The 24,838-nt window shown below is 45.3% G+C and overlaps 1 protein-coding gene across 1 annotated transcript in view; it reads left to right on the forward strand.

The window, feature by feature from the left end:
* GRM7 (glutamate metabotropic receptor 7) overlaps positions 1 to 24,838 on the forward strand; it is a gene marked incomplete at both ends in the record, with an annotated part of 200,363 nt that overhangs the window by 105,275 nt on the left and 70,250 nt on the right. The window contains 2 exons of the mRNA XM_079540241.1: positions 7,410 to 7,551; positions 8,460 to 8,614. Coding sequence (XP_079396367.1) covers positions 7,410 to 7,551; positions 8,460 to 8,614 — 297 coding nt within the window. The remainder of the gene's footprint in view (positions 1 to 7,409; positions 7,552 to 8,459; positions 8,615 to 24,838) is intronic.

Below are 24,838 nucleotides of genomic sequence, written 5' to 3' on the forward strand. Positions count from 1 at the left end.
CGGGGGGAGCTCCCTGGAGCCTGAAGCCTCCTCCACAGCATGGAAGTCCTCTCAGGAGTTGGTTAAGATGGTCTCCAGAGGTCCCTTCCCACCCCTGTGGTTCTGCAATGCTGGAGATGGCTGTTCTGCTTTGTTCTCAATGGAAAGTTCAGTTTAGGGCATCAAATTTGGCAGTTTTGAGGGTTTGTGAACCAGCTGCAAGGCTAAGATCCTTAGCGGGTGTTTTGTGTTGAGCGTAGCTCTAATTTGTATCATTGCTTGGCTGTGCATGGTGCTTTTAAACATGGTATTTTTGGCACTTTGTTTCTGTCTCTATCCACAGCCAGAGATTTCACCGCCTACAGTTGTTCCTAAAGAAACTGTGTTTGCTGAAGTGTTCTGACACTATTTCTGAGAACTTTGCTTTTTCTATTTTTATGCACAACACAGTGGAGTTGGTCTTAAGTCTGACTAAAGCAGAGTCTTAAAGGCAGAGGGAGGGCCGCGTTACTTTTGGTTTCTCCCTGTACAAGGTTACACAAAACGTTTTGCATTGCAATATTCATCCTGTTGATCAGCAGATGCACCCGAAGCTTCTTTACACACCTTTAATTACATTCATTGCAACATAATTCTGGCGTCTGAATGTGGGACCCCACTTTCTGTTTGATCATCGGTATGTGGTAAAAGGTCTATGCATAAGTAATGTTATTTAGCTGGGAATCTGGTTCTTCAGACGTCAGCCCTGGGTTTTCATCTGAAAGATCTTCAGAATGGCTCAAACATACTTTTTGTCATACAGAGTTTAGGATACCAATAAATCTGGAGTCCCTTCCCTGCAAACCCCTCGGCTGAGTCTGATTCAGGTGCTTTGGAGCATTGCAAAGTGAGCAGACGTGTGCTTGGGGAGCATGGGCAGCTGCTGTACCAACCAGAGAGCCTTCTGCATTTTCTGCCTGGTAATCAGAGCTTTTCTGAATCCTTGAAAATGATGATTTTTTTTTACCACTCATAATTTAATACAGCGTTCCTAATCTATGCATACTGCTGGGGTTTGTCTGCCATAGTAAAGGACAATTTTGAGGCGATAAAACTCGCAAGGAATGCCATGAAATACAGAGCTATGCTATGATGCAACAGAATGGAGCATTAATGAACAACGTACTTCAGGTATTAGTCTTCTGTGTCAGTCTGCCTTTTGGTTTTTGATCGTGATGCGATCTAACAGGAAAAGATGAGATGACAAACAGCCAAAACCGAAGCTTTAAAATGATTCCGCAGTATCTTCCCACACAGGAAGCTTCCAAGAGAAGGCTGTTGCATATCCACAAGGATGCTGGTGGACAATTTCTGTGTTTTTATGTAATTTTATTACTGGGGCACACTTTACACTTGAATTATGATACTGTGGAGACTGAATTTAAATCCTGTCCTATCTGCACACCAATGCAGCTGTAATTATAGTTGTTTTACTGGCACATGTGGGAACACCAGAACTCTTGGCACCCGCATTATTTGCCTTTCCTACTAAAGAAAGAAAGCCTAATGCAGAGCCTCATTAGAACTTCCATTTTGGACATTGGGACCCAACTGCCATTTCTGGCTTTCCTCACACGTCGGGATTTTTGGCTTAAAGGACAGACAGGTCAGTGCTCAGAGTTCAGCCATGTAGCCAGGGTTTGTTTTTCTGGCTTTGTTTATTGTGAGTTTACATGTTTGGAATCGGCGCTGGGAATTCTCCTAGGTTCGATTGCTGCAGTTCTCCCTGTTTCCTGCAGCAGGCTGATAACACAGCAGTGGGTAATAACCTGTATCATTCCTGTTCCTCTAGGACCTAATTCTGCTTTTTTAAGAACTGTCCTCAGTTGTGAAGGATGAAAGTCTGTTTGTGGGGATGATACTGATTGGGCCATTCAAGCACTACTCAGGGACGAAACTTGGTCCTTGATATTATTGCCTTTGGTTTCCTTCTATAAAATAGATGAGGTTTAGAAGTAAAAATTCATTTGAGCTAATAAATTGTATATGTGGGATATACATAATTATATCCCAAAACCCAGCAGTGGCAACAACAAAGGAAAAAAAAAAACCACTATATGTCTTTGATATGTATTTTCCTTCTTCCACAATTAATTCCTCTCCTCTGGGCCATCTCAAACTCACACAAGCTCTCCGCTGTTTCCCTAGTGAAGCACAGGCTTTGCTGCTCCTTGGGCTGCCCATGGTGTGGGTGTGCTGGTGGTGGACCCTGGGGGGGGTCAGCCCTCCTTTGTGTTGTTCAGGGTTGAAAACCTGTTTCTAAGCTGTAGGACAGCCGAGCATTTCCATGGACACCGACATTCCTAAGGAAATCGCATGAACCCAACAGCATCCCCTCCCATAAACATCCAGGGTGCAGATTCTGGCAGCTGCTCATACTGAAGTAACTCATCAGTTAAACTGAGAATTCCTTTTATTAATTAGAAATGGCCACTCTAACTTTCTGAAGCAATGTTTTTGGTGCTGCTGAAAGTGTGCTCCCCAAAAAGAGAATCTCTGCAGAGAAATCATCTGAAAAAGTGTTAAATTGTCTCCTGTGCTACCTGGTAATCCAATTAAGGGGTGATAAGAAAAATAGCTCTTGGAAAATTTCAGGGAAGCAGAATAATGTACTTAGTGTTGTACCAGAATCAAAATACCACTTAATCACGGGTATCCATGGATACTGGAGCGACACTTTGATTACCAGATACATCCATTACCCTTAAATACCAGAGCTGGGTGTTTAATGCCCCCAACAATTTGATGCACGGCTGCGTGAACTTGCACAGAGAACTCTCGTGAGGTTTTCCTCTCACAGGCAGAGCACATCACCCATCAGTGGGTGAAACAAGGCAGCCCTGATATTTTTTTACAGCTCTTTCTCCCGAGCCCCTGTGTGCTTCACAGCTCTTGCACAACAGGTCATCTCCAGCCTATTTCTGTTAACCTGCTCATCCTGTTCTACTCCAGAGACCCAAACCTGTGATCACCATCCCAGCTCTTTCCTTCACTTTGCTTCAAGACTTTGTTCTTAGTTGATAACGATTGTCTGCAAGAATGAAAGAAGACTTCAGGGTCCAATCCAGCACCTCCCTGAGTTTTGGGATGTTCTGGGAGGGTGGTTCCCTTCCTTCCGTTTGTGTTAATTGAGCACTGGTGGTTGATGTGAGAGTGAAGTGTTGGGTCCTCAGCAGCCTGGCTGTGCTGTGTGTTTGGTTTGTTTGCCAAAAAAAAAAAAAAAAAAAAAAAATCAGGAGGCACTGTTAATTTTGGTTGAAATGTTAGCATTTCTGTTTTCTCAGTGCTGCCAGTGGCTCGCAGCAGGGGGAATTTTAATGCTTGGAATAGATTGAAACCATTGGGTCAGTTTGCCAATGTGGCACAAACCCCTGGGAAAACTAGAAGCTAGGAAACAAAATAATTTTCAAGTTGTTATTGGAGGAAATGTTTCCTTGTTGTCTCCTCCCTTCTGTGGATTACTGCACGTTTTTGTGGCTTACTTGCTGGACAAAGGCACATCTGGAAGGGCTGAACCTGCTGGGTCTGCTCCTGGTGCTCTGTTCCCAGATTCATGTTATTAGGAAACATTTGCTGGCAGCAGGGAAGGGTGGAAGAGATGCCAATGTTGGACTTCTATACATAGCCCCGAGGAGAAAAGACATTGTTCCAAGAGCAGAGTGGTAGAGAGCTGGCTGCCATAGTCCCTGCTGTGGCTGCTCTTTGTGTGCTCTTTCCTGTGAATTCCTCAAATTCCGTCTTTCAAGGAATTAATTCCTCCATTTTTCCTCTAGCACTCTCATTTTCCCAAAAGAAGCGCTCCAACTGCAACAGTACAGAAGAGATCTTAAGGATTTGGTTATAAAAACATCAAACCCATCAGTTTCAGGAACTTGGAAATTTCTGGAGAAAAGAGAATTTTTCTCCCCTGGTTCAATTATGCTGCTTTTACATTTTTCCATTGTGGATGGATAAATGGAGGCACCGGCTGTGTGTGCTGTGTGTTGGGGGAGCATGACAAGCAAGCATGTTGTCTGCTGAGCACTGTTTCATCTAAGCTGTAGTTCAGATCTGCTTTATGCCTGTCTAGCACCCTTTACCTTAGAGGTGGAGCCTGCATTGGGATGCAGAACAGCAGTCCCTGCAGCACTGCATGCCAACAGCTCATGGTGCAGCGCAGGGGAGGCTGGGGCACCTGGAGCCTCGTGGCTTCCAGCAGTTGCCACAGCACTCTGTAGCTGGTAACGCCATGTGCCTGCTCACCAGTCCTGCAGGAGTCATATTTTAATGTAGAAATCCTTAATTTGCAGCTTCCACACTTCTACTGCTTAATTCCCTCAGAGGTTTTACTTCAGGAGCACCATGAATTAACAGCTGAAATAACTATGCACGTGTGTTACCTATTGCAATAGGACACTCCTTGAGCATCCTTTGCTGCTGAGGAGAGAGAAGTGGCGTGTGCCCCTGCCTGCCACGAGGTCCCACAGAGGTCAGGGCAGCCTGCACCCAGCTCAGGAGCCTCTGCAGGCAGGAGCTGTGTGAGCTGGCACACAGCCTGCAGAGCTGGGGCTGATCGCACGCTTGAGACAAGCTTGTAGTTGGGTGTCAGAGCTGCCCAGCATAGGCTTGAGCAAAGCAAATAAAGACAATAATACATCTTGACCCAACTTGGAGCACGTATTAGTTAATCTGGAATAGCATCACTTTCCTGGAAGAGATGCTGGCAATTTAAAATCAGGATAGCTATCAACATATTTGCCTTGTATCACCCGAGCCTTGTTCCTCTTCCCTCTCACTTTCTGCCTTTTATATTTGCCCATAAAAGGCCTTGTGTTGCTTTAGCCCTGTTTGCTCCTGATGTTGCTCTGTAGGTGCCTGGTTAAGGCTGTCCCCTGGTTCTTGTGCATTTCTCCCCTTCAGGTTCCCGTGGCAGCTGAGCTTGTTAAGCATTAGCAGTGCTGCTATACTGTAAGACAGTGTATTTTGGGTTTGATCACTGACTTAAGCTCAAGGATGGAAGGTTTAGATTGGATGCCAGGGGAAAGTTCTTTACAGAGAAGAGTGGTGAGGTGCTGGAACAGCTGCCTAGAGAGGCTGTGGATGCCCCATCCATCCCTGGAGGTGTTCAAGGGCAGGTTGAATGGGGCCCTGGGCCCCAGTGTCAGATTTGGAGGTTGCTGGCCCTGCCTGTGGCAGTGGGGTTGGAACTTGATGATCCTTGGGGTTCCTTCCAACCCAAGCCGTTCTATAATCTTATGATGATTCTGCAACATTTACCATTTATTCATCATTCCTGCTGACCTGTGGCAGGCAGCAGGGAAACCAAGAGCTGACTTTCCCCAGGTAGCATAAACTCTGTGGCATAAAAAAGACCCCAAACCACCCCTCCTAGTTTCCACACTTTATCCACCCTAGTTCCACACACACAAGAATTACATACTTTGTGTGTTGTGTTGGAGGCTTATTTTCCTCTCTATTGAGAATCTGGCCACAGCTGTCCAGAGATGCTCAGTTCAGCTGTAATCATTATCGACCATAATCAGATTTTTGGCTCCTCTATCCAGGCAGCAGAGATTGCATGACCCACACAAGCGGTGTAATTATTGTCAGGAGGGGTTGCTGAGCCAGCAGCCTTGCCAGCTGTTCCAACCCTTCATTTCATGCACCTAAATCATGTAGGTGTCAATTACTTAGTATTAGATACTATGTTTTTATAATAGTTTTATAACCAGAATGTGTCACCTGGGTACAGGTTTTAGTTTTTACTTTATCCCTCACATGCAAAGATTCTATAACGAAGGCATAGAACACTGCTCCTCTCTGATGGGTTCTGCTGTGGTTTTAGCTCTCTGCCCCACTGCTGCTGCTCCTGTATCACTGCTCACTGCTGCCCCGTGTGTGCAGTGCCATAGCTGGGCAAAAGCAACTGCAGGCATTCTTCCACCCTGGCTTTAGAAGTTCCTATTGGTACTTGGATATTTGAGATCAGCAGATGAGGGGAACCTTGTTCCACATCTCTCTGCAAGTGCCTCTTATTGGGAGCTGTGTCTGATCCTGCTGAGAGCTCACTTTCTCTGAATGAAAGTAATGGAGAGCTGTGAGGAATGGCCAGGGATCTGCACGGCACCTTCAGAAATGTCCGAGTAGCAAACCCACCCAGCATGCCAAACCCTTGCTCTCAGTGCTGCCAAAGACGTCCTCTCCTGCTCTGCTGTGTCAAAGTGGGAGCCTCTGGCAGGGACACCATCATGGGAGCGAAGTCATTTTTGTGTGTTAAACCTTGGCCCTTTGTAGCAGCTTGTGATTTTGTGCTTGGTTTCCTATGTGGGCACTCCTCCTCTTGCACGCTGTCCTATAGAACACCCTCTCTATTTCTTCATTTGACTGTTCTTTCAAATCTGCAACTTAAAGCATACCAGTAAATAGCTCCTTTATCTTGCTGGCTTTTAATTAATTCATCCCTACTTCAGGTTCTTACTGTGCACCTCTAAAACTATTAATTAACGCACTGTGCAGTATACTGAGGAAGTTGTTATCTAAGATGCCAGAGAAGATGAAAGAGTTTATTGCTGAGAAACAAAATAATAAAGGCAAAAGTGTGACTTCATCTGCCTCGATCGACAAGCGCAATGTCAAGGGAGATGTGATTTTTCTTTTTTTAATTGTTTTTTTTTTTTTCCCCAGCCGAGCATAATAATGTGTGAAATGTGTTAAACCTGAGCATTCCTTTGCTATGGATGTATTTATTGCTGTTATTGATTGATACTCGTTTTTTTCAACACTACCTGTGTGTTTATGAGATGCCCAGCTCACAGACGTGCTGTACCTCAAGGCAGCTCCCTTCTGTTTGGTGATGGACATTTCAATGAGTACAGATTTTCATGACCAATCTTCCCTTTGCCACCATTTCGACCCTTTTGTTGTTCCTGTTTCAAATAAGCTGTTTCGGTGGAAGCTTTTTCTCCCAACATCTTTCAACTCAAAATCAAAACGGATCCCTGCTCTTCACCAAGATAAACTGTAATTCCTTGTCAACATCATTTGCATTTCAGCCTGTTGTGTTTGTTTTTCTGAGTCAGTCTAAGCTTTTCCATGGTTTCTGCTGTTTTTGTTGTTTTCACACCCAATTGTCTGGTTTATTTGTTTGTTACTCCATGATGGTGTTTGCACCTGCTCAATGTACAGCCGTGCTCTGGCGTGCATTGTGTGTATGGGTCTATGAATGAAGCTGTGTCCCACCTTGACAACAACAAACTGTACACCTCGGGATGCCTGGAGGGAGGCTTAAGTGTCTCCAAGGACGTTTGGATCGGGTTGTTTTCCATCCAGGCTGCCCCTTCAGTCTATGTGTATCCCCCAGCCCCTTTCCCATGCTCCCTGCTGACTGAGCCCTTCTCTTCTTTGTTCCACAGGTGGGCTCTGCATCGCTCAGTCCCTGAAAATCCCACAGGATCGCAAGGACAAGACCATTGACTTTGATAAAATCATCAAGCAGCTCTTAGAAACTCCCAATGCCAGGGCCATCGTTATTTTTGCCAACGACGAGGACATAAAGTAAGGATGGCTGAGGGGACTAATTCGTTTGTGCTTGGTAGCCATGCAGAAAAAAGAAAGCAAGTAAGAACACGGATAACAAAGAGGGAATGCCTGTTGGTAGGAGCTGTGTGGGGTTGTGGGTTTGCCATTTGCAGGGTCACACTGGGCTCCTGCTGCTGCCTGGCCCTTTTGGCACCTTGGATCATGCTGTGGGGAGAAGGGAGCGACGGGCTGCAAGGGGTGAATCATAGGGTGAATCATAGAATGGCTTGGGTTGGAAGGGACCTTGAGGATCATGAAGCTCCAATCCCCCACCACAGGCAGGGCTGCCAACCTCCACGTTTAATACTAGACCAGGCTGCCCAGGGCCCCATCCAGCCCTGGGTGAAGGTCTGAAGGTTTTTAATATTGTAGGATCACTCATGTGTTTGATGGCAGACCTTAAGAAAATGCTCCTCCCTCCAAGCTCATACTACAGTGAGTAATTCCTAGATTCAGAGTGTATTTTATGACAGGTGATGGTTACTGATGATAAAGTGGCTTGGATGCTCGTGTCATTCAGATACCACTTGCCATTAAAATTATGTGCAGAATATTTTAAAAGCATGGCTTATTTCTAACTTAAGAATTTTAAATTAACCAGACATTTTGATGGTACTGAGAGGCTCAGTTCTCCAAAGTGAGACACAAGAAGTTGGGATAAAGTTTCAATGAAGTCAGTGGGATTTCATTCTTAGGATAGAGGGTGAATTAAAAAGCAAGGTTCGATCTTTGCTGCTCAGATCGTGGCACGATGTGCTGTGAAATTTCTGGGTTCTGTTGGTTACAGAAATACATTCGTTCTGCAATTGCCACGCACCGTTTTTTACCAAGCAATCGTATGTTGAAATGAAACTAACTCGTGAACAAACTGTCCCCTTCCACAGGCAAATCCTGGCAGCTGCCAAGAGGGCTGACCAAGTGGGGCACTTCCTATGGGTGGGCTCGGACACGTGGGGCTCCAAGGTGAGCCCATTGCTGCAGCAGGAGGACGTGGCTGAGGGGGCCATCACCATCCTGCCCAAGCGAGCGACCATCGAGGGTAAGAGCTCTGCCCACCTTCTCTCATATCTTCTTGCCTTGCTTCTTGTTTCCTGAAAACGAGTGGCACAAAATGGGTTGTATTTGTTCTTTGTGTGTGTTTTTTTGGGTGGCTGTACCTGGATGTGGTTGTGTTGGAAGGGTGTAAAATACGCTGAGCTGGTCTTTATCCCCTGGAATTTTCCTGAATGTCTGTGTTCCTCATCTGAGAACTATATGCTGTATCTGAAAAGCTACCAGCAGTTATCTATGTCACCTCAAAGGCAGTAAACCAAAATGATCTTAATGTGTCATGTATGTATGCAGGAAGAGAAAATGCATTGCAGTTACATACCCCTCAGAAACAGCAGATAAACTCCATACTGAGGAAGTGAAAATTCAGGTACAAGTCAGCAGCTTCCCTTCAACTTGTATTTTATTCAGATCATATGCTATATGTATTTATATTTTTTGTGTACTCTACTAATATATGTATTTGTAGATGTGTGTGCATCTGTGTAAAGATTATGAGGCACTTCTGTTACAGAATTCCTCCTTTCTCAGCATTTCTCTTCTCCCTGAAGTCTGTCTCAGATCTGTCCTTAATTTGCTGTCCCCTCTGTGGAGATGCTTAACTATCCGAGCAGCTTCCTCTGGGCAAACCAAGCATGCGATTAGAGTCCATGTTCTCCTTGACATGAAAAGGAAAACTCTTCATAGACACAAAGTAACGAGAATGAACTCCTCTGCTGTGCATGGCGTGAGAGCCCCTGCATGTGTTGTGCACACAAAAATGGGCTTTGGTGTCTTCCCTCACAGGGAAAGCAAACGTGTGCATTCATTTTAGCTGTGTATACGCTACCACCTCATTAGTTATTCTTCTCAGGTCCCTCATATTAAATTTTTGAACCTCAGAGGCATTTTTACATGTTATTTCTCCATAAATACGTAAAGTTGGTAGAGAATGAAGTGGTTTGTTTCTGAAAAACACAGCATTTTAATAATCTTTCCCTACTGTTTGCATTCATCCCTGAGGGCTTCTGACAGAAAATCTCAAAGTCTGCCAACAGCACACAGAAAGGAAAACTTTCCAAATGTGTTTGTTATAAAACATTTTCCTTCTGCGTTACACGTTAAACACTTTGGACATAATGGAGTTTTCTTTTGGCAATAATGAGTTACAACGGCAGACTGAAGGGATGCAGGTACGGAAAGTTGGCTAAGTAACAGTTACAGATATCAGCACATGTAGTGCCTTGGAGGATGTGAGAGCACTGAGCCTGTACACAGCTTATTCCCCACCTATACTGGGCTTTTGCCTAAGAGCTGCCTCGTTGCATTCTGCACTTGCGCTCACACAGACTGCACGATTACTGTTTGTAAGGTTTGTGAAGCTTGAATTATATTTTGCCTACATATATAATTGCATGCGTTCTTCCACAGTTTCTGCCATGCAGGCAGGTACATATTTTGAGTGCTGTTTTCCAGAAAGGGGAAAGCCATCAGCCGAAGGTTGGTGCCACGCTAGGTGTGAAGAGAGAGGCAGAGCACCATGTCCTAGAGCTGCAGTTCCAATGTCAATAGCAAATGATTCCTGCATGCTCTGTGACCACTAGAAAGGTTCAGGCTGGTTCTTACCTTTTGCAGTTTCGTTCATCCATCCCTAATTACCATCTGTATTTGCCATCTGCTTAGCCCTGTTAGGGGGAAGAGCAAAGGGATGGTTATGAGCGCAGAGCGCATTTCCCTTCTCCTGTGCAGTCATTCTCATACTGTCCTTCTCCAACACAACCCTCATGCCTGCCCTGCTGAGTGCTCCTCTTGGTGTGAAGCAGTTTTCCAGAATTCAACGTTTCTCCTTTCAAACCAATTCCATTTCTGTTTTGTTCCCCATGAGAAGCATCCACTGAAATCAGTTACTTACAGGAAGCAAGGATTCCTCAGGTGTTAGCATTTCTTTGCTTAGTGAGGCTGTTACCCGTATGGATTATCTTCCTTTCTTGCATTCAGACTGCTGTATGTGGTTTTGTTTTTCTTTCTGTAGTAATTTCATTTGGCATTGAATCCAGGAGAACTGGAAACAGACATTTTAACATTGTTCTTTTATCATCCAGCAATGAACGTCTGCTACTAGAATTTAGTAATGTACTTCTGTGGGAGAATACATAAAATAAATGAAATAAGAAGCCCTGACTTTCCCTATAAATTGATGGAAACAAACTAAATTAGCAGAACAGAACTCAATTTGCCCTAAAGGAGGATATCTTGAGCAGTGCCCAGCCTGGCAGGCTCCTTTCCCTGCAGTGCTGCTGCCGACGATGCGGCTCGCGGGCTGCAGGCACCACGAGGCACCAGCTGCCTTCTGCTGGGCTCGGTGAGTGCTTCTCTGGTAGGAGTGAGTAAGGGGGCTGCCCTGGTTTTGCTTAAGAGCATTTGCTCTTGTGGTATGTTAGAAAAGGATTCCCAGCCAACTTCATTGGAAGCAAACAGCGGTGCAGCTTCCCCCGTCTAGAAAATATCACGTTGATATTAAATAAGTGATGCTGCCAACCTCTTCTCACACTTTAGGGGAAAAAAGCAAGTCTTATAGGCCAGGAAAAGTTGAATTGCATTGAAAATTAATGTAGCATCATGTTAAAGCATATGTGGGAGCTTTGGATTATCAGATTTTGACATTTCAAGAGCTGTTGGTCACAGAAGTCATAAGCTGAAATGGTCAGTTTACAGAAAAAGACGTTTTTTACTGCCACTCCTCTAGCCGTGGTTCTTGGATGCAGAACACAGACGTGAAGCACGTAGTGTCAGGCCCCAGAAGTGTGGTTATTTGTCTAGATGCTTGATGTCACCCTTGGGACAGCTTTTTCTTTGCCACAGCCCCATGGGGTGATTTAGGAAATCATTACATGAACTGAATTTGTTCCTCTTAAGTCAGTCTTAATATAGCCCGATTGTGTTTGATGTAATTATGCTGAAGGGATAAAGTTGCATCTTATTTGCATAATTGCAGTAGACAGTGAGCCAGAGGAAGTGCAAACTTAAATAGTAATCACAGCACAGAAACCTGTGTGTTTGCAACAAGCTCCACGGCCAACTTCAACGAAGCTGCAGCTTCAGGGAAACAGGCAGGGCGTGCGTGCTTTGGAACAGCCACTGCAGCAGGGCAGCGTATTCCAGTTATTGTACTTTGAACTGCTCCCACAAAAAAGGCCTTAATGGTGCGTCCTCCTGCTCGTGGGCTGTTAAAACATCAGCCTGGTCCAGAAGCTGTGAGCACACTGCAGCAATGCACGTAGCAGGGCTTGTGTTGGTGAGTTCCAGTTGCGTCTCGCTCCGAGTGTAGCCCTGCGCCGTGGCTGTGGAAAGGCACAGTGTAACCACACAACAAACAGCAGTGTTGGGGTGTGAGGAAAAAAAAAACAGTTTAAATGAAAGATAAAGGGTGTTTTTTTTTCGTAATTAAAATTTGAACGGGCATCCGTTCTTATAATCATTATTATTATGTTCATTTTACAATAATATAGAAATGATGAACATCTGTGGCTCTGCGTGCGCGTGATGTTCATAAAAACAAAAGCGCAGCAGAAACAATCTGCAGAACATCTTTATTCTCCAAAATGCATTTGGTGCGGTGTTCCCTTCTGCTGCTGTGCTCCTCAGAAAGCCTCTTCTTCGTCCTTCCACTCAGTGTGAGCTGTGCATGTGGGGAGGTTCCCATGTCAGCCCAGACGATGCTGCTGGTCCTGGGGAGGTGCAGTGCTGCGAGGAGGAGCAGCTGAGGGCTGCAGAGGAAGAGTTTGGGCTGTTTTGAAGCAACGATGCCATCAGGATAATGGATAAATGGGAGATGTTGAGGCTCGACTGTAACGAGCTCCCAAAAGTTCGATCACTGCAGGGAAAATGGAAGCACAGCGGAAAATGAGAAGAAAGGCTGAGATTTCAAAACAGAAGTGTTTTGTGCTTGCAGTTCTGCTGAGCTGTTTGCCTCCAGACCAGCAAATTGCTGGGTTGGTTTTCCTTTCTCTAGGCAGGGATGGTTGAAGAGACCCTTGTTCTTTGTCCTATTTTTCATTCCGAGTCCCAGAAGCATTGTAGCCAGTCAAAGCAGCCACAAACAAACAGTGCTAATGCTCCCTGCCCCCCCGTGGCTCACCCCATTTCCAGCAGCGGAGCTTCCAAAGTGATGAACCACAGCCCCACTTCTTTGTAGATTTAAATGAACTTCTTCCACGCTAATCACAAAGTGACCTTTCAATATTCTGCTGCCACTTTGCTTCTTCATTTTTCGGTAGATTTAATATATTTTAGAGCATTTCCTTTTCTCATTATCACTGCTATGCCCAAATCTAATTATTCTTGTTATCTGCCTGGGGTAGCTGTCTTTATTACACCATATACGTGTATATAAGAGATATCAGGATGGCCCTCTGATTGAAGATGATAAGACTTCTGGCCCGGACATCGATTGAAGTTCTCCCTAGCAGGCAGCTTCCAAGTCAGGAGTTCCTAAATTCTGTCCCGGGAGAAAAAGTACTTCTTTCTGCCAGTGATAAGAAAGTGTCTGTGTCATGAGGGAAGGAAAAGCCTCATCCTTCTGCACTAGATTTGTGCAGTATTTGCCGAATTAAATTGGGAAGGCTGTTAGATGCATCTACAGGTGGATATTTAAGTCAGAGGACTGTGTGATACTGATGATCTCTGGATGCGGAATGATGATCTCTCCCCTTTCCCATCTTTTCTTCAAGTCTAAGCCATATCCACTTCAGATTTTAAATTTGCTGGTATCAGTCTTTAGTATCCATTAAGATTAAATCTGGCTCATTAGAGCCCTTGAGCAGCGTGACAGAGGAGTAGAGAGCACAGAGAACAGGTAGAGCAGGAGCATTCTGGATCTTGGTTCGGCATTTGGAACGTATTTCTGTGGCTATTTATTAGGGCTGCTCCGAAAGCAGCGCCTCCTGTATTGCGATGTTGGCCCACAACATCAGATGTGGACGCTGGTGGTTGAACCTTCCCACATCACTATGCCACTCCATTTTGTTGCCGTGCGACGTTTGGCAGCAGAGGGTCAGACTGACAGAATGGTGTGTGATGTGGAAGTGTGTATTGAAGCAAAGGGATGGAATTGAGGTCCTATATGTGGAAAAAAAAAAAAAAAGCTCCCAATGATGTTCATCAACGTTTATGGAGACTAAACAGTGGATGTGTGCACAGTGAGGGGTGGCTGGTGTGTTTCAGCAGTGGTGGCAATGGCAGCGGTCACCTCTGGTGGTGCACACTTTTGTTTGTACTGGTGAAAATGCATGGCTAATGGTGGTGAGTGCATCGAAAAATACTGTTGTGCAGCTGAGAATTTTCTCTATCGGTGCTGTCGTGCTCTTTGTAACTGCTGTCTTTTCAGTGGAAATAAATAGGAGGCATTCCTTTTGGAGTTAACCTACATAATTGTTAATTGTTTTGAAAGTCTGCTGAAATGGTTTGCCTGTAGTGAAAGAAGTGTTGCTTATGGTCTGAGGTCAGAATTTGACGCAACGAAACAGTGACATTCAAGCAGATTTGAGATAAATGATTCGATTCCAGCGAGCGCTGCATGCGGCTGAGGTTTGCAGTCTCGTGAAGCACTCAGCTCTGAGGTTAACGGATGGCTCAAATTCAGCCCAGGAAAGTGCACAGCTATTTGAAAAGAAAACAAAAACAAAACCCCAAACCAACAGAAGCATTGCAAATGCTGTAAACCAACATAAAACTGTCCTTGAATAGTCTGTTGCTTGTCTTCCAAAAAGATGGCGAACTGTGATTTCAGTGGTTTGGTTTTTATTCCCAACAAGAGCTGTTTTGCTTCTTTTTCTGTTTGAGCAGTATTATAGGTAGAAAAAAAGCACTGAAAGAGCAGTGAGTCAAGGAAAAAAGAACAGAATGAAGTCATCTCTCCCAGTTTAGTGGTTTCAAATATTTTACCTCCACATCGCCAGCCTACTGAGGTAAAGAGCTGCAGGTTCATTTTGCTCTGTGTTACAGACAGTGTTGAATTTTATCCAGTATTAACGAACCCAGTCCTGCTGTCCTGTACTCAGCTACAGCCCCCCTTTGCCCTGGGATGTTTTTCTGGGAGAGATGTGCTTGTTTTGTGCAGTGTTTACCCATCTCCTCCTTGAACAGAACAGAAAGGCATCGTGCACCTCCTGTCAATGTTTGTAAAGTGAGCGGTTTGGGATTCTTGTTGCTTACAGCCTGGCTTAGAGCTCATTACAGCGCTCTGTGCTTCTCGAGGTGTTTTGCCCCACATCCCTGGGACTGAGCTCTTAGCAGAGCCCACCTCTGGCTCCCACAGCCCAGCACAGGCAGTAGCAATGGGAGTTGTGCTGCTTTATGGCAGTGGTTTGGGAGCAGCATTCTGTTTTGGATAAGTTTATCTGCATTCTTCCTGGGAGTAAACTGTATTGAGCAGCTTTGGAATTAAAATGCTGCGAGTACTCTGTGTTCAGATGTGCGAGGTGAGATGTGTCGTCTGTTTAGGTAGGTTTCTTATTTCACCCAGTGCAGTTTATCAAATGGATGCTCTCAGTGGCACTCCGGGTCCCTTCTGACACGACTCGGCTGCCCAAGTGCAGCCGAAGGAAGAATTTACCTTTCTGTTCTTCTGCCACTCAGAGCTTAAAGTAATTTGATGCGCAAACTTGTTGAGAATGCATCTTTCCTAATGCTGATGAAGTCATTAATTGAATTTAAATTAGTTCTGTGGCTACGTGGGAGCCCAGGACACTCACAGCTGTGAAAAGTTTATTGCATATCGATCTGAGAGTGTTGGAAAGTCATTTTGGGAGGAGGATCGGCTGTGGTTCCTCTGGCTGAGTGCTGGCTGTCACTGCCTCTGCCCCTGTGCTGAGTTACAGAGTGGGGCACAATGTGCCAGGATGGCTGGCATTGCCTGCCCCGGCTGGGGGCAGGAACCATCCTCATGGAGGTGCAGGAGCACTTACAGCCAGAAGTTGTACCGGAGGAGGTTTAGGTTGGACATTAGGAGAAACTTTTTCTCTCAAAGGGTGGTCAGGCACTGGAATGGCTGCCCAGGGAGGTGGTGGAGTCGCCGTCCCTGGCAGTGTTCAAGAGGTGCCTGGATGAGGAGCTTCGAGAGATGGTTTAGTGCTTGTGGCACTGATAGGAATGGGAGGGTGGTTGGACTAGATGATCTTGCAGGTCGTTTCCAACCTTGTGATTCTGTGATTCACTGCAGTGCTTGGCTTTAAAGGGCTGACATGAAAGTCCCATGGAGGAGAGGTTAGTAGGTTGAAAGAGACAGTGCCCTAAGGGCAGCATTTTTTTTTAATATGCAGATACTGCATTTAATATGCAGATAGGAAAGTTAAGAAGCACAGCTTCTACAAAGTTCCAAATTAATGTTATGTTTGTAGTCTCAAATCAAGTTTGAAGCAGTACCTTCCTAAGGGCGTAGCTGCTTCATGCAAAAGGTCTGATTGGACAAGGAAGTGCCTTACAGCACAGATTTAGGGACCTTATCCATGGCTCGTTGAGAGGAATGGAAGGGCTCACCCAGCCCTGCTGGACGTGGGCTGTGAGGTGGGCAGCTCCTGAGCTGGGCCAGCTGTGGCTCACTCTGCATGTGCTGCTCCCTTAACTCTGTTTGGCGCGTTCCTCCCTGGGCTCACGTTGGCGTTTTCCTTTCGGTGTTCGTGTTTAGCTGTTATTTCAGGATGCTGGAGGTCGTGTGGGCGGTTGTGCTGAGATTCACGTGTGAACACACCAGAGTGGCTGGCACTGAAAGAAGAGAGAATTCGTGGGACAAAACTGTTGAGCTGCTGATGGCTGTGAGTGGTCTTTACTTTGAATCAGTCTGAACTGCACCTCCTAAGACCAGAGTTCCCCTCTGTGATCCAGCAATGAAGCTGCCTGTTGGGCACATCCAGACAGATATTTCCATCTAGAAGGAAAGCATCTTGTTTTCAGAAGCCTGCTGTTACCATGTGCCATCTCCCGATCTGCCTGCGCCCTGGTAGGGATGTCTGGGCACTAATGGGGATGTGCCATTACAGCTCCACAGCTGACAGCCCTGCGCTGCCTGCAGCACTTCTGCAAGGACTCAGAGCTGAGGGCAGCTGAGGCTGGCACACAGCCACCCCATCCCTGTGAGAACAGTGCACGGCCAGCACACAAGGCAAATGCCTGCTTCTTGTTCAACCCCCCCAAGTGGACCATTAGGAAATCCTGGTGTTTTCTAGTGCTGTTAGTCCCTGCTTCCATGCAGAGTTATAAGACTCATTTGTTTGAATTCATTTTCCATCTGCTAGTAAAACTGGCAGGATTTCCAGGATCTGTAATGTATATAGAAAGACTTAGCAGCCAAAGTTCCTCTTTTGTTGTCCCCAGGGAGGACTGTTAGGTAATACCAAAAGGTAAAAAGCAATCCTGAAGGTGTGCAAAAGGCTTTTCCCATGATCTAAAAACAAATCTCATGATCTCAAAGCTGGGAAAGGATTCGGCAAGGTGTTGCTTCATGTCAGTCACTGCAGGAAGTCATTTCCTTTTGTATCCAATGACATTCTCTGGGTCTGGCAATGAGCAGTGCTCAATTAGATCTTTTCTACTGATGCTTAACTTGCAGGGAGGAAGAGTCCCAGTATGGCTTGGCTGAGCCATTTCCAACCACTTCAGAAATACAGAAGAAATTTGGCTGAGAGGGTCCAGAGGAGAGCCTCGAAGATGATCAGGGGGCTGGAGCGCCTCCCTATGAAGACAGGCTGAGGGAGCTGGGCTTGTTCAGCCTGGAGAAAAGAAGGCTATGGGATGACCTCATTGCAGCCTTCAATACCTAAAGGGAGCCTACAGACAGGAGGGGAATCAACTCTTTGACAGGGTAGATAACTGCAGGACAAGGGGAAATGGTTTGAAGTTGAGGGAGGGGAGATTGAGGTTGGATGTCAGGGGGAAGTTCTGTGCTGTGAGAGTGGTGAGGTGCTGGAACAGCTGCCCAGAGAGGCTGTGATGCCCCGTCCATCCCTGGAGGTGTTCAAGGCCAGGTTGGATGGGACCTTGGTCAGCCTGGTCTAGCATTAAATGTGGAGGTTGGTGGCCCTGCGTGTGGCAGGGGGTTGGAGCTTCATGATCCTTGAGGTCCCTTCCAACCCTGGCCGTTCTGTGATTCTGTGGCTGATCTGAATTTTCAAGCACCTCTCAGAGAGGTGTGCTGTGGGGGTGAGGCTCAGGGGGTGTCACTGCACTGACACAGAGGAGCCCCTCCTGAGCTGCTGAGCAGATCTGGCTCACGAGAAGTATAAAAAGTAATGTTTTAGTTTGTCGTTTTCTTCAGGCATAGAAACAGGAGTCAGAAAAGATTTCATCACCTTCTCCCACTCGCTCAGAGCAGTTTGGCACTGGGACCATGCCAGGCACAGTGCTCACATTGTGGTTGCCTCCGCGACTCAGCGCAGGCAGTGCAGGGAGCCGGGATGATGCACCAGAGCTGTGCGAGGAGCACGAGCAGCCTCACTGCAGAAACAAAGGGGCAGGAGAGGTTAACGTGTTGTTTTTTTTTACCTCCAAGGAAAGTAATATGAGCAGAATATTTCTTTCACCATTTGTATTTAACGTATTTTTCTAGTAAAGAAGGAATTGCAGGAGCGTTCTGAAATAAACTGTTTCAAGTGTAAAAACAGCCATGCATCTAGTTTTGAAAGCACCGCTCTGCAGGAGGGCTGGGAACCACAGGCTGCTCTTAATGGCACAGGTCATTTGTCATCTCTGATGTTTGGCTCTGGCAAAGCATGAAGGAGTTCAGCACAGTGTGTAGCATTTCCAGTCCAGCGCCTGGTGGCCTACCCATAGCTGCTGCCAAACAGGCCATCAGGGATGCCACTTGTTTGATCAGAAGCACTGGTGGTTTCTCCTAGTGCTGATTCCCACATGTGATGAGTTTGGTCCCAAGAAAGAGTTCCAAAGGGGGAACTTAAGGATTAGATCCACAGACCTGACTGTTTATTTTCCTTCGCAATGATCACACCGTTTTAATTTAGGAAGCTTCAGACACTGAAATTGGGGGCAGTGAAACGCAGAATACAAATACAATCTGCTTGTGCCATAAGGTGATGGAAGAAATAAAAGGTTCCGTCATCGGCCGTTTCTACAAGGGTTATTTTTTGCAACAAGGAATTAAAATAGCTTCATATATTAGGAATTAAAACGAAAGAAACAAACCCCCCTGCCATCTGCTAAGCAAATACCAGTGCAGCCCATTGGAGGAGCTTCTGTGCACGGAGTGGCAGCAGCCTCCCAGCCCTGCCGTGGGTCCTGTGCTGTGTAGGCACGAGGCAAGGCAGGTCCCTTGGGGCAGCAGGGAGGAGCTGGGACACACAGTGCCAACACTGTCAGCACCCTCAGGCACCCCGTGGGCTTGCTCTGGTCTTTGCAGGGCCACATCTCCTTCCTCACCCCCTGCCTGACAGGTACAAGGCGAGCGCATATCTGCAGTGCTCCTCGCTTCTGCTCCTTTAGCAACCCTCCTGTCTTACCAGAATGTGAAAATTTAGGTGTGGTTCAGTCCTGTGTGGTGCATCTTGTCCCAGGATTGCTTTGAGTCTGATGTATTTACAGTAACACATCATTTCATGCATTCTAAATTCATACATCTCAGCATTTCTTTATCTTTTGTTATCATCTATTCCATCACTCTTTACAAATCATAATGAGTGTGAATTTCCTCTTTGGATTCAGTTTTTGATACCAAAAGCAAAGGTTTCTTAATTCAACACGTTTTTTTCCTTATGCCACTTCTGACCATGGCTATAACCCAATGAAGTTGTCCCTCGAGGCCACTTAAAATTACTCTCTGACATGTCCTATGATTCATTTATTCATCCTCTTTATTAGCAAGCCTGAAAATAAATACCACTTCACAATAAATCAAGGAAAGCAAGAATAAAAATGTTTGAGCTTTTTATGAGAGTAAAATGCAAATATGGTATTTATGTTTGCAAGTAGCAAATGAATCTGCTTACATTATACGTTACAAATATATTTGCTGTAGGTATGACGTGTTTGATAGTGGCTGCACAACCATCTATCTTTTCCTGCGTAAGCATCTATGGATGATGTGGGGGTGTGGAGCACAGGGAGGCTCTGTGCTGTCTGCAGCTCCTCTGCTGTGCAGGGCTGTGAAAGGCGCTTGGTTTTGTTTGCTTGTTGTTCTTTCTCCTTTTGGTTTGTGTTGGTAATGCTTGAAGGATGATAGGCTTTTGGAAGTAGTAATAGTTGGGAAATAATACACGTAATTTCCCTAAGGATGACACAGTGAATGCTGAAGTGCCCTCTTCACTCACGCTGGGCTTGCAGGGAATGGGTTTTCATTTTGGCGACTGTGTGATAATGCTCTAATGACAGAAACTGAAAACTGTTTAGGAAAGAATCCTCAGTGTGATCACGTGTTCCAGCTCTAAGGACAATGAAACTGGAGTCAGAAGATCAAGGAATTTTTTTTCCTGGTAAGGACAGATAAACACAATCTTTTTGTCTCGTAATTGAAATATAATTGCAGGATAGTGCAGAATTATCTGTTGGTGAGAAATGCCATCCCTCTGTGCCATTGAAGGTCATGCTGAAAAAACAGATTTGTCTTTGGTTGGTTACAGGAGCAAACCATGTGGGAAGTAACCCACTGTCATGTTCAACGTATGTGAATGTTCACACAGTTCCTACAAAGTGCCCACCTATACAGAGTGCAATCCAATACTACTCACGCTGTATGAATACAGGGTTCTTGCCTGGGGTCTTTGGTGGTCTTGAGGTGCTCTCCGGCCAACAGTTTGTTTGCTAAGTGGTCAGGTCTCATGCTTGGTCAAGAAATTGTTTACAGAAAATCAGCCAACAGCCACTGCAGAAGCTGAAAATTTCCCTTGGTTTGAGTAAATGTTTGGGTTTAGTGGATTCACTCCGCTGCAGATAGGAAGCAATGGAGCCGTGTTGGTTAGAAGTGCCCCCCTGCACCTGGCTGGTGGGGCTGACATGCTGCAGAATGGGATGAGCTCAGCTCAGAGGGGCTCTGAGCTCCGTGTGCCTCCATCTGACAGTGGCTGTAGTTCAGGCACTTCTGTCTTGTACCCTGAGTGAGACGAATAATGCAGACTGAAGTGCGGGGCTGAGTACCAAGCCTGATACAATACTACTGCAGTCGAGTTTGTGGAAGTGAATCGGTGCACTTGATTTTAAAAAAATCTAAATCATACCTGAAATCGTTCTTTAGGGCCTCCTGGGAATTTAAATGATGTTTTTAGCTTTGGCAATGATTTAAAATGCTGATGTGTCGATCCCTAAGGAGAGAATACTTGTCTCAAGTATTGCCACTTGAAATTTTGGGAAGCCACACAGATGTTCATCTCCTCATTATGGAAATAATGTATTTGGTTAATGTGTTGGTATGAAGAGAGGGGAATACAAATTATCTTGCAACTTGAGAGCGTTTAAAAGTTCCCTTATGTTCACATTGCCTTATTCAGCTCTGCAGAGGCGTTTCTGCTGGGAGATACCCTGCAGTCTCTCTGCTCTGCAGGGTCACAGCCCTGCTGCCCCGTGTCCCACAGCTCTGCTCTCACTGGTGCTCACTGTTGGCTCAGTGAGGGCTGTTTGGCAGCCCTGTATCAGCTCAAGGAGTTACAGCTGTAGGATGTGGATCTTCTCAGGTCTGTGTGTGGCTCCTTAGAGACAAGGCTGGGGTTTCTGAGTGCAGTCTGCTGGCTTCTTACTGGAAAAGTGGGAAAACCAAAGCCATGACCTCAGTGTGTTATAGCCATTATTTCTATGAAAAATTGATAACGCAGAACTGTACAAATCTTTACAAAGAAAATTGACTATCGCAGCCAAAACCATGACAGGGTGGGATAGCCCTGAGACAGAGAGAGGAGGCAAGGAAAAAGCCAGCAGAGGTGATCAAAGGATGAAGATTATGTGCCTAGAGGATATTTTGCTCCTGGATTATTTAAATACAAGTGGAAGTTTTCTTCTTTTCCCTAAAATATTCTTGGTGTTTCAAGTACAGGTGACTGGGGGCGATGCAAGAGATCCTGTGGGGGACTGCATCCTCTGGCTGCAGAAATCTGAATTATTTTTGTATTTGCCTTTTCACATGTCAGTCTGAGCACTTGTTTTTGATAGCACCTTGCAGTTTGACATGACTAATGTGCACAGCTGGAGTGAGTGCTGCTACTGTGTTAGCAGCATCAGCTGAGGAGGCTGTAGAGAAGGCGGGAATAGCTGTTATTCCGTGCTGCTCCCATCCTTGCATGCTCTAGCTGGATGGAATTATTAAAACCTGATTACAACTAAGAACTCAGCTGTCAAAATTGAGGAAGCAGATCTTTTTTCTCCTCCCCCCACCCCCCAAAAAAAAGCAGGAGTGCAGTGGAGATCTCAAGTTCTCTCAAGTGGAACTTGACAGTAAGATTGCTAGCACATGCAGTAGTTTAAGAAGTGACCCAGCTGCTGTGCACAGCTATCTGTGCCCAAACACTGGTGAGCCCTGCTGACCACTTGCACTGGGATGTGCTGCCAACATCTGCTGCCACGTGGGCTCCTGCATTTCTGCAGGAAAAAAAGGTACCATGTTAAACAGCAATCTGAAGGAATGTTGATACTTTTATCCTGCTGTTGTTACCATGTCAACAGTTTAACAGAAAAAGAAAGACAAAGCAGCATCTCTCCATACCTGGTTTGTCAGTATGGGACTGTGCACCCGTGTTTGAGGATGCATAAATATATTTACATGGGGTGATTATTGCTGTCGGTAGGTGACCTCAGCTGTGCACACACGTACGGACAGGGATGGACTCAGTGTTGAAGGAGCTGAACACAGAGCATGTGGGTGGTGTGTGGCAAGCAGTGAGTGCATGGCCCTGCTGTGTGGTGGCCATGAGGGCCTCGGCCCCATCAGCATGGATGCTCTGTGAGGAGGAGGTTTGGGTTGCGTGCCCCGTCGTGCTGGGATGTGGCCCCTCTGTCCTGCTGTCACCCAGCACTGCGTGTCCCGCTGTCACTAATGCACCCGTCGTGTTTGGGGGTTGCTCCATGTAGACAGATGTCTGTACTTTTATCCGTGTTTTAAATTATGCAGGCAAATGACTGGAGTTTAAATGCTTTTAAGGATGTGGGATGTGCATTTTGTCTGCTGCTGCTATCAAAGGGAAGGAACCACTCCGGCATGTTCTGCATTTAGACTCTCTGTATCTCTCTGATTTCACTGCTCTACATTATTAAAATGAAACGGGCCATCTGTGGAGCAGGGAGAAAGGGTGAGAAGGAGGAATGAACCCAGAGAGACGCAGGGAGGAAGGCATTGATGCATACAAGGAGATTAGTTAGATACTTAATTGCAAAATAAATATTGAAACAATAGCTCATGCTTTGAGAGTAACTGCCAGTGATAGGAGAGAGTGATCTGCTTTTGCACCTTGGCCTGACATAGCTCTGCTTTGCTCCCTGCCCTGGCTTGAGTTCCTGTTTCACTCCATTGCAGTTTTGCTGCTGCTGCTGGAAGAGATCGATGTAAAAGCTGATTTAGCTTCCAGCAGCAGAAAGCAGCTAATAATTTCAAGGCAGACTGTGAAAGTGAGAGGGGAAGAAGGCTAATATCTTATTGCCTTGCAATATAGCTAATAAAAAAATGTGAAACATTTTGCCCCATCTTCAGGTGGGAGGAAAAGCGAATACTTCCAGCATAAGGCCCTTGCAACACAAATATCCCATTTCTAATAAGTGTGTAGCAGGATAAGGCAAATTACTGAGAAACATTCTACTTCTGGATATATTCTTAAAGCTATTAGGTTTTGCCTGAATCGGGTGATAGTCTTTACAGCAGTTACAGATCCTCACTAGCAAGAGTGGGCTTATGCGACTGCACATTCCACTTCATAAAAGAATTATTCATCCCAGCAGCAGGAGTCGTTTGAATAAGAAGTAGAGTATTCAGCTGAAAGGAGAGCACAGTGTACATAAAGCAGCACGGTGACTTACAGTGATGTCAACTTAGAAAGTCCCTCTGTGGCTTAAAATGCAAAAATCTCACGCATTATGAAGTCTGTAGTTGTTAGGGGGAAGAGAGCTCAAGTTGTCTTCATCTTCTGCCCTGTAACAGCTCCCTTGCTCTCTGAGACATGGATTTGGTCTTTTCCTTTTGATAGAGAAAACAGTGATTCCTTTTGGGTTAAAGCACAATCTCCTGCTCCGGTAAGGGGATATATGTGATGCCATCCCTAGGATTCTGGCAGCAGGGGATAGGGATCAGCTCTTCGTTGCATGTGTCTCCGGAGCCTGCTGCAACAGGAAAAAGCTCATTCTCAACTGATACAGCAATAGAATCAGCAATAAAATAAATAAATTTTGGATTTTCCTCTAACTCTCATATTGATATAAATGGGAGCTTGGTGACACTGAGAAGTGCCCGAAGGCCATGAAGTGTAGAATAATGAATAATAATATACTTGTGTATTTAACCTTCCTACTACAGTGCTGTCTAGACACCACCTGGGTCACGATCTCATTGTCATGGCAGCTGTATAATTTCATAAAAGTGATAACGATGGTACTTAGCCAACATACATCTATTTCCATAATAGAAGCTTTACAGCTTAAACTCACAGATCTGCCCTAGGCACTGTAAGCTGAATTTCCTTTGTCCATGATGTATGTAGCGTATAACAAAAACATTTCAGACGTGACATCAGCCACCGTACCCTTTGTCAATGTTTCAATCTGCAACTGTTACAAAAATGCTTTGCTTTTGTTTTGTTTTGTCATGAAGGAAGTTAACAAAACCTTTCCGTGTTATGGTCTTATTGAGGAGGTCCAGAAAATCTGTAAACTCTCTTAACAATTCCACAATGCTACATAGTGTACAGCTGGAGCAATGCAATGAAATCTGAAAAAAGACTGGCTGCCTTAAAAATCGATCTTATCCCATATCTAATGCTTTTATCCCAGATTTAATGTTAGTGAATTAAAGCATTTTGGCTTGAAGGCTAAGGAAATCAGAAAATTGAGTAGCTGCTCTCAACTCACTTGGCATCAGTAACCATAAGTTACTGGCTGGGTGAATGAAATTTGTGTAGCTGGCCTTTATTAGTGTGGGCAGGCTTTGGACAAAGTAGAGGAGAATAAAACTAATGTAAACTAATAAAAACTGCTCGTGAAATTAGGTCAATCTGTTGTATTTGCTCGCAGACCACGTGGTCTGAGAATGAAAACACTCCAG

This window comes from Tetrao urogallus (genome assembly GCF_951394365.1).
Source record: "Tetrao urogallus genome assembly, chromosome: 10".
Classification (NCBI taxonomy): Eukaryota; Metazoa; Chordata; class Aves; order Galliformes; family Phasianidae; genus Tetrao; species Tetrao urogallus.